At 45.8% G+C, this 14,296-nt stretch overlaps 2 protein-coding genes across 2 annotated transcripts; both read left to right on the top strand.

Moving 5' to 3' along the window:
- Window positions 1–1,747: 1,747 nt before the first annotated feature.
- scyl (scylla) lies at window positions 1,748–4,889 on the top strand. Its single transcript, XM_001353889.4, has 2 exons — window positions 1,748–2,090; window positions 2,802–4,889. The coding sequence occupies exons 1-2, from the start codon at window positions 2,024–2,026 to the stop codon at window positions 3,521–3,523; spliced, it is 789 nt and encodes a 262-aa protein (XP_001353925.4). The 5' UTR covers window positions 1,748–2,023; the 3' UTR covers window positions 3,524–4,889.
- Window positions 4,890–11,878: 6,989 nt separating this feature from the next.
- LOC6900775 (gamma-tubulin complex component 2 homolog) lies at window positions 11,879–14,296 on the top strand. Its single transcript, XM_002135098.3, has one exon. The coding sequence runs from the start codon at window positions 11,925–11,927 to the stop codon at window positions 14,265–14,267; it is 2,343 nt and encodes a 780-aa protein (XP_002135134.2). The 5' UTR covers window positions 11,879–11,924; the 3' UTR covers window positions 14,268–14,296.

Raw genomic sequence — 14,296 nt, 5'->3', positions numbered from 1 at the left:
GGATTTCACCAGAATATGAAAACTGAAACCAAGACCTGAACCGAACCTGTTTTATCGCCAAGAAAGAACTCAAACAAGCACTCAATACAAATAGGGTACGAAAGGTATCCGTCCGTAAATGCCGTCCGGCAATACTCAAATAAAATGTCTGAAAAACTCAATTGAAATTTTCTTTTATTAATATTTTGTAATAAATGTTCATCATGAAATTCATCTTTATTTGTATTTATTTGGGAACTTTTTCATTCTTTGTCAGTCCTTAAGGAATACATCAAATGCTGCTCCCCATCCCTCACTCCACCACGGCACCACAGAAATGTTCAATTAGATTTTCCCAATCGCATCCGAAAGATACACAAAGATGAACTTCGATTGGAGTTGCCGCAAAAACACGAATCGGTGCGTGAACGACCCACAACTTTGTGAATTACTTGGCAAGCAAAGAGGGGGTGGGGAAATTTGCATTTGGCTTGGTTTAAACCAAACAAAACTCTGATTGTTGCACGAGTGCGAGTGCGAGTGCGAGTATCTGTGGGATTGCAGATACATTTGTATCTGGCCTGGCAACAGAGCCTCGAGCTGGGGCTGCAACTTGCAACGCAATGGCTGCTGTTGCCCCATTAGCCGGGAGTCGAATTTTGTGGCAGACTGCAGTGGAAAATTTTAGTGCTCCTTGCAGCAGCAGCAGCAGCAGCAGCAGCAGCAGCAGCGGTGGCAGCGACGACGACGACGACGATGACGACTGAGGCAGCGCAGTAATGTGGAACGCTGCATGAAGGGATGGTGCGATGAGAGCGGGCCAGGGGAAGGGGCAGGGTTACTTTGGTTTGCTGTTGTTGTTGCTGACGCTTCCTGGCGGTGGCGGCCGGAGAGAACGTTTTCATCATCCTTTTTCGAAACACGCTCAACCGGCGCAAAAGTCACGTATGCACGGCCAACACACACAGCAGCACGTCGAAGAGTGAGCAGCGACAGCGACGCCGGCCGGGTTGTAGGTGCGCACTGCGCATGAGCGACCCAGCAACAGTAACAGCGAGCAGAGAAGAGCACTGAGTACTGAGCACTGAGCACTGAGCACTGAGCATTGAGCACTCATTGAGTTGAGGGTAGTGAAACAGCTGACGTTGTTGCTAGGTTACAAGAGAGCGACAAGAGTGAGTGCGACGGCGAGAGCCGCCTGTGTAAAAAGCATACGACTTACATCAGCCATTTGCTTGCTTCTGCCATGCCATGCCATGCCATGCCTCCCCTCTACCTGCGCAGAGAACCAACAACAGCGGAATCGGCAGCAGCAGCAGCAGCAACAGCAACACTGAGTGAGAGAGAGCCTCTGAGCCAGCGGCAGCGGGCAGCGACGTCGACAGAGCCCGACGAGGGCTATATAAACGAGCCGCTGCCACTGTGGGTCTCATAGTAGCTTCGACGGCCGAAAATTGAAAACCAAGTTGAGACACTGCTGAGAGACAGACAGTGGCCAGAGCAGCAGTCCGACCAGAAACTCACGAAGAATTCTATAAAGCAACAGCAAGAACATGTACTTGTAGCAAACAGATTTCTGAACACTATAAATAATTAATAATATTTGCCATCAACAAATGCAACGGACCAACGCCATTAAAGTGATACAACCACAAATCAAGTTTAAATAATTAATAAAACAACAAAAGTGCTGTGATTCCACTACAAAACAACAAAAAAAGCTAATCTAAACCAACAACCACACCACACACTGCAGCAGCAACAAATTGAAGCAATCAGCGGCAGCAGCAACAACAACAGCAAATTGTGATAAATTTATTAAGGAAAAAGCAAGAAAAACAAACATTTTTTTTATTTGTTAAAAGAACAAAACGTTTCAAGTGATAGAAAAGCTAAGCAGAAGAAATACCGTCGGCGAAACACATCCACCAACAGAGGAAATTTTTGGAGAAGAGGCGAACGATTTTGATACGATTTTTCAACCGATTCGATTCGATTCGATTTCCTTCGAAAAACCACAAACACCATACACACTCGACCCCAAATGAAAATGGAGGTTATTCCCGTTCAATCCATCTACGGCGGTGTGCTGGGCTCAAACAAAACTAGAGGTAAGTGTACAGGAGAGAACTTCTCCCTGATAGAGAATAGAAAAGAAAAGAAAGAAAGTTCTGGAACCATCCGGAAGAAGTGTGCGAAAAGGCAGACCAAAAAAAGTGTTGCTTAGAATACAAATATGTTTTTTAATTTTCAAAATAGTAGAGTAGAGTGCCTTTTGCCGTTGAATCGACCTCTCTGTTGTCTTCCTTATGCTATAGCCCTGAATGTGGCATCAGTAAATAATTTCGAAAATAATTACACAAAAAAATGCATAAAAAATCAATTTGCAATTACAACAGAAAAAATGTCATAAAAAAGAGGCAGCAGCAATCATGTTAAATTGTTCAACAAAATTAAGTAAAACAAAAGGCAGACAGACGGACAGTGGGACAGGGAGACAGGGAGAGGGAGAGGGAGTGAAACAACAGCAACATGGTCACGTAGGCAGAGAAGCAACAATAAAAAGTGATTTTTCGTTTGGGCTCTTGCCCCCTCCGCTGACAGTCGGTTTTTGTGTGTTCCGCTTTTGTCTTGCCGTTCGCTAGCGGTTGTTGCCAAGCGGCTTTCCGCTGTCCGCTGTTCCGCTGTTTCCCTTTGATGCTCCTCTGCCCCAGCGCCACAGCCAACCGCACCGCACCGCACCCCGCCCTCTGGCGCACTCTTTGCGTTTGTTTAAACAATCGTGTACTCATCAGCATCTCCTCTTTCCATTGTTCTTCCAGATTGGACCAGCACCCTGACACCGCCCGCGTCCGCCAGTGTGGCCATTGACGCTGCCGTGAACGCTGCCCCGCTCAAGACCAAGGGCTCCTCCGCCCGCGGCGCCGATGCCCCCAACTACAGTATTAAGCACAAGCAGGCGCCCACCAGCCATGCCCACAACTACAGCAAGAAGACGAAGCCCAGCAGTGGCGGCTACTACTACGCCGGCGAGGTGCAGCCCGAGGAAGAGGAGGAGCAGGTGGCCCCCGCCGACCTGGACATGCGTGAAGTGTCGCATCTGTCGCTGCGGTTCCTGGACGAGCTGCGGGCGGCCAAGTCTCGCCACCTCACCTGCACGGAGGTGTCGCTGCCCTGCGACCTCGTGCCCAGCATTGCGGCCGACATTGTCCGGGTGTCGGAGAAGGAGCCTTGCGGCACCCGCGGCTGCACCATCTACATCGAGTTCGAGGACGAGCCGAAAAACTCGCGCCGCATCGCCTCCCTCAAGCTGGACCCCGAGACGGTCTCCACCTTCGAGGTGTACGTGACGCTGCGCCAGGACCACCGCGGCTGGGCCTCGCTGCTCCCGCAGTTCATGAAGAGCCTGGCACGCACGATCACGATCAGCCCCGAGTACACGATCACCAAGAACAAGCTGTACTCGGCCGAGGGGCCGGGGGCCAGGCGCAGCTACAGCTTCGGCAGCAGCCAAAGCCGAGCCATCGCCACGCCAACTGTGTAGGCGAGAAAGGGTGAGAGAAAGCGCCCAACACCCCTGTGATGTCAAGAGAGAGAGAGAGAGAGATAGAGAACGAGAGGAGTAGTTTGTTGCGATCTGCAACGCGACGACGAAGCAAGTATTCGAAGCCACCCCACCTACACACACACACACACTCACACACACACACCCCCCCAAACACCCACAAACACACACACACACTCATACTAATACTAGAGCGAGAGCAGGAGAGAGCCTCTCTCTGCGACTCAATTTGTAATTGTGACTCTCACCACCATTTACTTAGATGCGTAGTGCTATAATAACTAGACTTTTAAGTTGTTTCTCCTTTTTCACCAACGAAGAAAGAAAAGAAAACAAAAAGAAAAGCAAAGCAAACGCAGATGCAGATGCAAATGCAAAAGAAAAAGCAGAAGCAAAAGCAAAAGCGAAACGAGAAGAAAACCCAACATGAAATTCAAAGATGGCAGCCTCACCCCCCAGGGGGCGGGCCCGTCGACAACTCATGAATATGTGATACTGTTTAAGATGCTAAGAGCTCCCCAGCCAGGGCCAGGGCCCTTCCAGGCTCCTGGCCCGGGGACGTTGATAATACACACCTACACACCCACGAACCACACCACAACACCACACCACACACATACAACACACTTACACACCCATACAGAACAGATTTTTGAAGATTGTATGCTATATAGACCGTACGATTGTAATAAACCACAAAAAAACATACACAACACACAAAAACCAACAAACAAACAAAAACTTGATCTTGCTAAATTTAAAATTTAACTTTAAAAATGCTGAGCAATCAGTGGAGGATTTTAGAGAGGAGGAGTTTTAGTTAGACGCAGCTTGCTGCAATAAAATTTTTAAATTATTAATTAATCTTAATTAAAACCAACAAATTTTAGGATTTTAACAAATTTTTACATATATTATTAAATGTATAGCGCGTACCCCCATCAAAAACAAAAAAAATAATAAAAAGGTAAACCCACACAAAAAAAAATAAAACAAAAATCATCTAAAATAAAATGTAGCGTGTAACAAATGTAAGGCAAAAAATATCTCAGTAAATGTGAAAGCGTAAAAAATTTGTAAAATTTTTTGTCTGTGTAAAAACTCCAATTGCGATATAAAAAAAAGAAGAAGGAAAACCCTAAATGTAGCAGCGAAAGATAAAGGAAAAATTCGAAAAGTTAAATGTAAAACTAAATGCGATATAATTTTAAAAAATTACAAAACGATAACTTAATGTTCTCACAGATACACGACCCAAACACACACACACACATACACCGATACACATCCAAAAACACTCACACACGAAAGTATCTATTACCCGCAAAAAGTATCTATCAAAGCGAAAAAAAACTATTTATTACCGAAAGATGGAAAAAGAGAGACAGAGAGAGAGAGAGAGAGAAGCCCGCAAAATACGAAAATACATGTATTAATTTTTTTTTATCATTAAAAAGCATAAAAGCAAAAACAAAACGTATATTGTATCTAATGTTAAGTTTTTTTTTATTGCATAAAGCAACAAATAATTGTGAGAAATTTGTAACCAAAACAAAAAACCAACAAAAAACAAAAAACCAACAAAACGCAAAAACATTTTGTGCAAAAAAAATCAACATTCAACACGTACAGAGAGAAAAACAAAGGCAAAAAACAAAAAAATTACAAAAAATAAAGCATATAATTTTTCCTGCGCTAGCGGAAAATAATTGTGGAAAAAATTAAAACAAAACGGCTTTCTTTTCTGCAACAAGAGCTGGGCGGCAGGAGGGGCACGGGGCACGGGCGGAGCTGCGCTCAGCTGAGCGGCGGGGGCTTGTAGCGGGTGCAACTTTCTTTCAGCGGCGCGGCGCAACGCAACCAGTGAAAATCGACAACGTCGCTTGCCGCACAACACAACCCGTCCACGGCCATGGCAACTTTGTTGCGCTGGGTGCTGCCGCTGCTGCCACTGCTGCCACTGCTGCTGCAACAATCGCTGGGCCGCGATCTGCAGGGGGAAGACAATTGGGCAACCAGTTTGGGCTAGGCCCACAACCCGTTGTTTCCCGGGGGTACACATACAATACGTATACGTTGGAGTACTCTGAACTTGGCTGAAGTGCGGCAACGTTGCAGCCACAGCAGCAGCAGCAGCGGCAGCATCAGCCCAAAACAGGCTGTGGTGCCACGCAAAGAGGCAGAGTGGAGGGATCCTCGAGAAGAGGGTTGCCTGTTATTTGCCACAAAGATCTGTATACTGAAAGCTAGCTTTGCCTTGACTTCCCATAGACTAGGAGGAACTAACTGCTTATAGCTATTGTCAAATGGGTTCACAAAGGGAGGATCTAGAGTGTCAAGAGCAGACCTATAATATGACCCGTAAAACTATTCTATTTTCATATTTAATATTGGGATAATCTTCAGTACTCAAGAGAGGGTAAGAGTTCAAGGATTTCCATACCATACCGAAAAAGACAACTCAGAAGTCCATACCTTCAGTTTAGGAAATCGTTCAGAATACTTACGATTAAGTTCCCATAGATGCTGCCAACCATTTCTTTCAATCTTTGTGGGACAGATGTTCTCGGATATACTATGCCTATTTAGATGGTGCACAATGTTTAAATGACAATCTATCATCCCCCAAATTGTAATCGTTTCAAGGTTACCTCACAGCAAAAGCCATCAACCATTTCGGCGCATAACCCAAGCTGTCTGGGGGGCAACTACAGACCTCAAACACTTTCGGGACTCGTCGTCATATTCCGTCATGTCCGAGAATAGACGGCGGAGAAAGGGTGCAAGTGAACTTAAAAATCGTTGACAGAACATTTGAATATACATATATATTTACGAGTACGTGTACGAGTACATGTACGAGTGCCAGTGCCAGTGCCAGTGGCAGTGCCAGTATCTGCTCTCTGTGACTCTTTGTGCGGAATCTTGTTTGGTCGGAGACCGGACCGAACTATGGGACAATCAGATCCAATTAGATGCGAAAATAGAATTCAATTGTCACGTCATAAAAGATTTAATTAAATCAATTTCACGTCACAATCGTTTTGCATATTTTTGGGGACATTTCGTTTTATTTTCAGTTTTATGCCGCTCATTTTGGTTCCTTTTTCCTTTTTTCAATTTTTTTTTTTTTTTGCTCTACTCTTATATTTTTATACGTATTTTGAACTTTTTGTTGTTTTGAAATTTTGTGTCGCATTCAAGGCGATTTGATGATGTTGATGATGATGCCTCTGACGCGTCTGTCGCTGATAATTTCCTTGACTTTGTAATTTATAGATGTTTTCATTAATATTTTAGAACACAGAGAGGGGGAAGGGGTGGGGAGTGTGTGGCCAGGATGCGGGGAAGTGATCACTATATACGTACGTATCTGATAGTTTCGCATCAACAAGAAAACACGTTTCGATAATGACCAACACGCGTTCCGTTCCGTTCTGTTCCATTCCGCCCAGATCCAGATGTAGCCGATGCGTATTTTCCCATAGTTTTCCCATGGCATCCAACGAAACAGAACTCCGGCGGAACATCTGCATGGTATTCCCCGGCATTTTTGCTCGAGACCAGACTCCGGTTTTTCGCCAGACTGAAAGCCAAAGCCAAAGCCAGAGACTCAAAAGAGTCTTACCAAATATTTGCGATATTATTTAACCTGTTGTTTGCTCCGGCGGCCCCCATTCCCATTACCATTCCCATACGGGCATTGTTTTGCTTTCTATTTCTATTATTTCGATTGCTCTTTCCCTGTTTTCCTTTCGCGTTCCATTAGAAGGCAAATACTATACCGAATAAATAGATTGGGTGTGTCATTTCTGTCAACAATTTGCTGCATATTTTCAAATGCGGAATTTCTGTTATTGAGGAACAGAAATACATACATATACATATATTAAGAGGAACCAAACGGAACAGAACGAAAAGGCAAAAACAACGCCGCCACAGACAAAAAAAAAACCAAAAAAAAAATTTCGCCAAATATTGTGTCAAGTCCTCTGGTCTTAATTTTCAAACAATCCCGCTCTATTCAGACGTTCGTTCCCTGACAGTTGTCGAGCCAATTAATTTCAGTTTCAGTTTTTTGGGTATTTCTTCTGCCCCATGGAAAGTCTCCAGCTCTTCGGCACGTGTGGGGTCGGGTCCAAAGCAAACCGAAGCAGAGCTAAGTAAAGCCCTTCCCATATACAGATTCGATATAATCGTATTTGCGCAGCGAATCTCTTGGCCACTCTTGTCACTTGGCTGGTGGGTCTGTTTTTTTTTTTTTCTGTTGTTGTTTTTGTCGTGGGTGGGGACCTGTTTTCGATGTTCTAATTTGCGTTTGGGGCACGTGGCGGAGGCAGACCACTCAATCGCTGTGTGGGGAATATGTATGTTTTTTAGCAGCAAGCACACAGCGAATTCTACACAGTTTAGTGCTCTGAAAATTGAAAAATGCTTTCCCCAAAAGTGACATCTCACTTAATCTGTTCGCTTGTTTGCTGATACCCTTGATTTGGTTCTGGCATGGTTAAGCCAGAAACTTTTGGAATCATAATTCATTCTATTTCCTACTTAATCGTTGACCCACAGCCTGACCAAACTAAACTTTTGCTAACCTGCTAGCCCGGGAAGCACTCTATCCCTCTGGCCCTGCCGGATCGCTTCATCCGTCTTCTCGCATTACTAAGCCACGTATTGCAGCCGCCTACGGACTGTCTGGGCTCCCATATTATAATGCCATCAGTGCCATTGTGGTTGATTGTTCCCTGCTGTTGCTTGTCCCGCCACTCAAAGTGTCATTATTCCCACAGTAAAAACTTGACCCACCCCCAGCCACAGCCCCTGGCAGCGGGCAGCAGGCACCAGGCACCAGGCAACAGGGAGCAGGCAGGAGGCCCACAAAAGAATACTCAATTGTCATGATTCTTGACAATTTGTCTATGGGTAATCACAGCAACCAATTCATACCATTCATAGGGCCATACGTCTATACATCCATGCATCTATCTATCTATCTATCTATCTATCTGTTCTTTGACAGTTTCTATGACCTTCAAATCTTTTCAATTCGTTTCGCCCTCTTCTCTGCACTTCGCTCTGCAAGATTCTTTTGAGGGGACTCTGACTCTGCCTCTGTCTCTGCCTCTGGCTGTGCCTGTGTCTGTGCCTCTGGCCCTCCTTCTGTCTATCTTTTGTTGTAAGCAAACCACAAATAGATCGTACAATATATTATTTCGATTGGACATGGTCTTTCCCCTGCTCCTCCTCCTCCTCCTTTCTCCTTTCTCCTGCTTTCTATTTCTCTATCTCCTCCGACTTCTTCGCTGTCTTTCCCCCGACTATTCCAAGTTGTTAGAGAATGTTTCAGAGGAAGAAATCTTTCTTTGGTCTGAGTTCAATGAGCAAGTTGTTCTCACCCCAGATACTCGTACTTGTCTATGGATGGTATGTAATGGATGTACCTACGTATGAACAGTAGATGCTCGATAGCTACGAGGCATCTATATTCGAAATTCTTGGTTATTAGAAGGACTACCTATGTAGTCTTCTGCATTATCTATCTTCCTAACTGAACGAACATCCCTCTGATCTGAATCACGTTGGTTCACCGAAGAAAGACCATCCTGGCGATAGGAACCCTTCCCCACAAAAGAAACTCTTCCATATAACCTTGAACCGAATCGCATTTCTAATTATCGAGCGTTCACTGTATCTGTGTGTGTGTGTGTGTGATTGTGTGTGCGATTGCATTACGAATTTTTGTTTTTCAACTTGTCGTCTCTTTCTGTGGCTGTGTTTTTTGCCCTATGCATGTATGTATGTATCTGTATCTCTGACTCAATTGTTGGTATCGCTGTAGATTTGGTTGTTTTTGTTTTTTTTTTTTAACTGATAAGCAACACCATTGCGGATGGCCTGCCTGCCTCTGTTAGTTGTTGCTGTGGTTGTTGTCGGTGTTACCAACGGAGCCAAGCCAAGCCGCCAAGCAGCCAAGCAGCCATCGGCTGTGACAAACAAATGACGAGACGATGGATGAAGACGGCAACGAAACGAAAGCGGAAATGAGAAACTGAACAACAGCGAAGGCAAAAACGAAAAGCGAAAAAGGAAAAAAAAAAATAAATGTCAACAGTAATTGTAGCAGACCCAAGGTTTTCACAATATGAATGATAGCTACACCTGATACATACATACATATTTACATCATACATATATGTATGTATGTACGTATGTATGTATATGTGTTTGTTTGTACACTTTCCCATTTTTACCTGGCGTGGCAACAATGAGACGGGTATAACAAAAGAAGCAGCAGCGGACGAGCAGCGACTGCAACAACAACAATTCCATACCATTTCCAAATTTGTTGTAGTACTTTGTGCCAACAATTTGAGGTAACTGTAAATTTTGCTATGAAACGCAAAGCTGGTTGCTACGAAACTCAAAGGGTGGATGATATGCAAACTAAACTGCACGGACTGCATTCGAAACAGATGTCGGAGGTGACAGAGCAGGCTGCTTGCCATGTGGCTCAAAGCTGCCAGCTATGGACTGCAGGTGATTGAGATGCAACCTGCTATTAAAGGCAAGCACATATAAGAAATCCAAGCTGAGTGCCATGCAACTTGAAGATGGTCACCATTGAAATCAAAGGTGTATGCCATGAAACTCTATGCCGTACATACAGGCATAACAAAGAGCAAAAGGTTTCGGAAATCGAAGGAACAACAAAAGTTACATATACAACAACAGCAACAACAACAACAACAACAACAACAACAACAATAGTTACACCAACAACAAAAACAAACAGCGTCCGTGTACTTAAATCAAACAACAAAAGAAAAGGAAAGAAAAACAGAAACAACGAAGTGCAAAAAAAAAAACGTGTGACTCATCGACAAGTCGGTGCATGTTCCATGTTCCGAGCATAGTGTCGTACTCGAATAACAGGGTATATCAGTGTGTGTGTGTGTGTTGCTAGGGGCTCGATTCAGAGCAGCAGCAGAGGAGCAGCAGAGCAGCAGCAGCAGCAGCAGCAACGACAATGGGCCTCGTGAACATAAAGCAACAACATGGAACAATGGGCCACATGTGCAGAAATTGTTTAGCATAGAAACAAAAGATAAACCATGAAGCAAGTGTAGCACAAAAGGAGAAGGTAATAACAGTTGAGAGCCAAGAAGAGGAGAGTACGAGTGAGGGAGGGAGAGAGGGAGGGCCAGATAAGCAGGATGACGGTGTTTGTGTGTGTGTGTGTGTGTGTGTGAAGGGGAGGGGAATAAGAGGCAAAGTCATCGGGAATACTCCGGTGATTATCAGATTAGAGCCAGAGAAATATCCGTAATCCCCTCAGAGGCCATTCCAGCGTTGGCTAAATAAACTAATTTCGAGGGAAACAGTACGAAATCGTATCCGACAGATACATATGAATGGGCTTGAAGTGGCGGCCCACAGGCAGTTATTATGCGAATATTCAGGCAATAAAAAATGTAAATTTTTTGCTCAACTTATCTGCGCGTATTATAGGTAGCCGCCTGCCTCTGCCGCTGCCTCTGCCGCTGCCTCTGCCTCTGCCACCATCCAAAGAGTCAGAGCCAGAGCTAAAGATACGAGATCCTAGATACGAGATATGCACTCAAGTACATGCCCGAGGGCCTAAGGGGGCCAAGAGCTCAACGCTAATTAAATAATAGTAGTACGGCATTTGTTGTTGCTGCTGTTTCTGTGTATCTGCGAGATACGCTACGCTTTTATCTGGCAGCACAAAAGAAATGCCCAAATTAAATGCGAATTTATGGTATTCTTCATCTCGTGCTGTGTTGTTTTTTTGTTTTTTGTTGGATTTTTTCCTAGTGCTTGGCAGATTTCTGCTTCCATATATGGAAGAGAGAAACTTAACGGTCGTGAAAGCAACAAAAAAAAGAAAAAAACCAAACAATATACAATGATAATTCCTACTTTTGTGTGCAGCAAATGAGGAATATCTATTTTTGTGTGGGCCAGAGATAAGTCGCATCTAAATATATAGTCATATATAGAAAATGGTGGATTTATACTGGGAGAGAGCGAGCTCTGTAATTAATTATGTATTTACACACAAGAACAAATATTGAAACGAGAGATAATCCGCCTAGGAACCCGGGATTGTATCTCTGAACAGGTTCCTTTGTGTGTGGATACTCGTACTCGTATATATTTGCTCTTACGAAGCATTGACTCTGTTGAGGTTGAGGTCATCCCCGCACAATGTTCGTTTATGAACAGAAAACGTTATATGGGAATCCGGTACAAGGATTCCAGCACCCAAATACGATGATTTTTCGATCTAGTTAGCTTTGATTTCACAGTTTCCGACATTTCACAACTGTCGAACCTTCGAATTTTCAACACAAGTGAAATGATGTCGGAAATAGTGGGAAAGAGCAGTTCTTCCGGGTCCTTAACGCCGACAAATCGTCGTCCAGTCCTCTCCACGATGGAGCTATTGGGAAGATGCAAGCGACTGCTGGCGCTCAAGGAGAATCAAACCAGCAACGATTTGTGTGAGATCAAGGAGCGCTTGTTGGTCGCCATTTCCAACCCATCTCTGACCCGCATCGATTCGCTGGCAAGCTTTAAAGAAAGCCCCATTCCGTCACGGCTGAGCTCCTGTAGCGTAAGCTCCAGCAGCTCGAGCAGTTTGTCTTTGGTAACTGGCATTTCCGGATCATCGCCGGACGCGCAGAACTATCGCACACACATGCTATGGGACTACGTCAAGGTGCAGGATGGGTGCAGAGTGCAGCCAGAGCTGGCCACTCTGCCAGTGGAAATACAGCAGCCCGTCATACTCAAGGAGCTGATCCAATGTCTGGTCGGTGTCCGAGGCATCTACATTCAGCCCCTGCCGCCAGATGAGAACGATGGCGATACTTATTTTACCATCGACAGTCAGCTGGACAAAAGTGTCACGGAGGTGGTGCAGAGCATCCTGCCTCTGGCCACGTACTTCATGGGCATCCAGAGGATCATGGCGGCCGGCGATGGCCACGGACAGGTGCTCAACGCTCTCAATTGTGCCCTCCAAGATCTGACCAGCGATTTCTACATGCTGATCTCGAAGGCGGACGAGGAGATGAAGCGCCAGCAGATGACGATACAAATGCTCCACTACTACCTGCAGCCCACTATGTGGGTGATGGAGGAAATCTGGAAGGTGATGCGGAATATTCAACTGAATAAATGCCAGGGGGCCGAAGTGCTGAACCATCTGTACGGACGTATAAGCCTGCTGGAGGGCAACAATGCGGTCCAGCAGATGATGATCAATCTGACGAATACGGCAGCCCGGCCGTACATGCAGAAGCTGCAGCTGTGGATCCACAAGGGACAGCTGGTGGAAGACAGCAATGAGTTCCTGGTGCAGGACAACGGCACAGGACGCCTGTACACGCCCGCTAGCTACTCGAACGACTATTGGGAGAAACGCTACACCGTGTGCCGAGACGGGGTCACCACATTCTTGAAGAAGCACACGAACATGATTCTGGCCACCGGCAAGTACCTGAACGTGATCCGGCTGTGCGGCAAGGGGACGCTGCCCATCCAGGAGGTGAAACTGGACGAGCAGCTGCAGCCGACCAGTGGCGGTCGGATCGAGAAGGTGATCAACGAGGCGTACTTCTTTGCAGCCAGCATGCTCCTCAACCTGCTGATGAGGGAGCACGACCTGATGGGGCACCTCAAGTCGGTGAAGAGTTACTTGCTGCTGGGCCAGGGCGACTTCATCACACAGTTCATGGACGCCTGCGAGACTGAGTTGTCCAAGAATGTGGATGACGTTCAGCCCATGATTCTGGAGAACCTGCTCGGCCTCACTCTGCGGCTCTCCTTGGCCCGCCAGGATCCCTACAGCGACGATGTGCACTGCGAGCTGCTCACGTATGACCTGGTCACCCAGCTGTCGAAGATTTTGGGCCATAATGGGGAGGAAGAGGAGGCAGAAGAGTTGGAGGAGGAGCTGGAGGAGGAGGAGAATCGCCGCCAGGACCTCACCGGCATCGAGTGCTTTTCCTTCTCGTACGATGCCAAGTGGCCCTGTTCGCTCGTCCTCAACCGCATTGCCATCTCCAAGTACCAGCTGCTCTTCCGCCAGCTCTTCTTCTGCAAGCACGCCGAGCGACAGCTCTGCAAGATCTGGAAGATGAACCACACGCTGAAAGGTCGGCCATCGCGTCAGCTCACGGAACTGCACAGGTCGCTGTGCACCTTGCGGCAGCACATGATGAACGCCATACAGAATATCGAGTACTACATGATATACGAGGTGATTGTGCCCAATTGGCATCACTTTATCGAGCGCTTGGAGACGGTGGAGAGCGTGGACCAGGTGCTCGAGCAACACCAGAACTTCCTTGACGAGTGCCTCAAGAGATGCGTCATGACCGAATCCTCGTACCTGAGTCGTGCCATCTTTAAGCTGTGCAAGATCTGCATCGATTTCTGCGACTTTATCCAGCAGGAGAGCCTGTTGGAGCCGTCAAAGAGCTTTGCGGAGCGTGTCCAACATTTCGATTGGGAATTCAAGTACCTGCTGGTATCGTTCCTACTGAAAATCAAATATTCGGCCAGGAAAAACGCCAATAGCTTTATTAACCTGGTACATTGGGTCAACGTCAATGGATTCTACACCGATCAGATGGAGAAGCTCTCCTTACAAACAAACACAGACCAAGACGAAGACCAAGATTCTGTTTGTTAAATTAATTAAATAGTTTCGAAGTTAACTTA

Source organism: Drosophila pseudoobscura, chromosome X, assembly GCF_009870125.1.
Source record: "Drosophila pseudoobscura strain MV-25-SWS-2005 chromosome X, UCI_Dpse_MV25, whole genome shotgun sequence".
Classification (NCBI taxonomy): Eukaryota; Metazoa; Arthropoda; class Insecta; order Diptera; family Drosophilidae; genus Drosophila; species Drosophila pseudoobscura.
The sequence above is the reverse complement of the archived record's forward strand: the minus strand, read 5'-3'. Positions and strand labels throughout refer to the sequence as shown.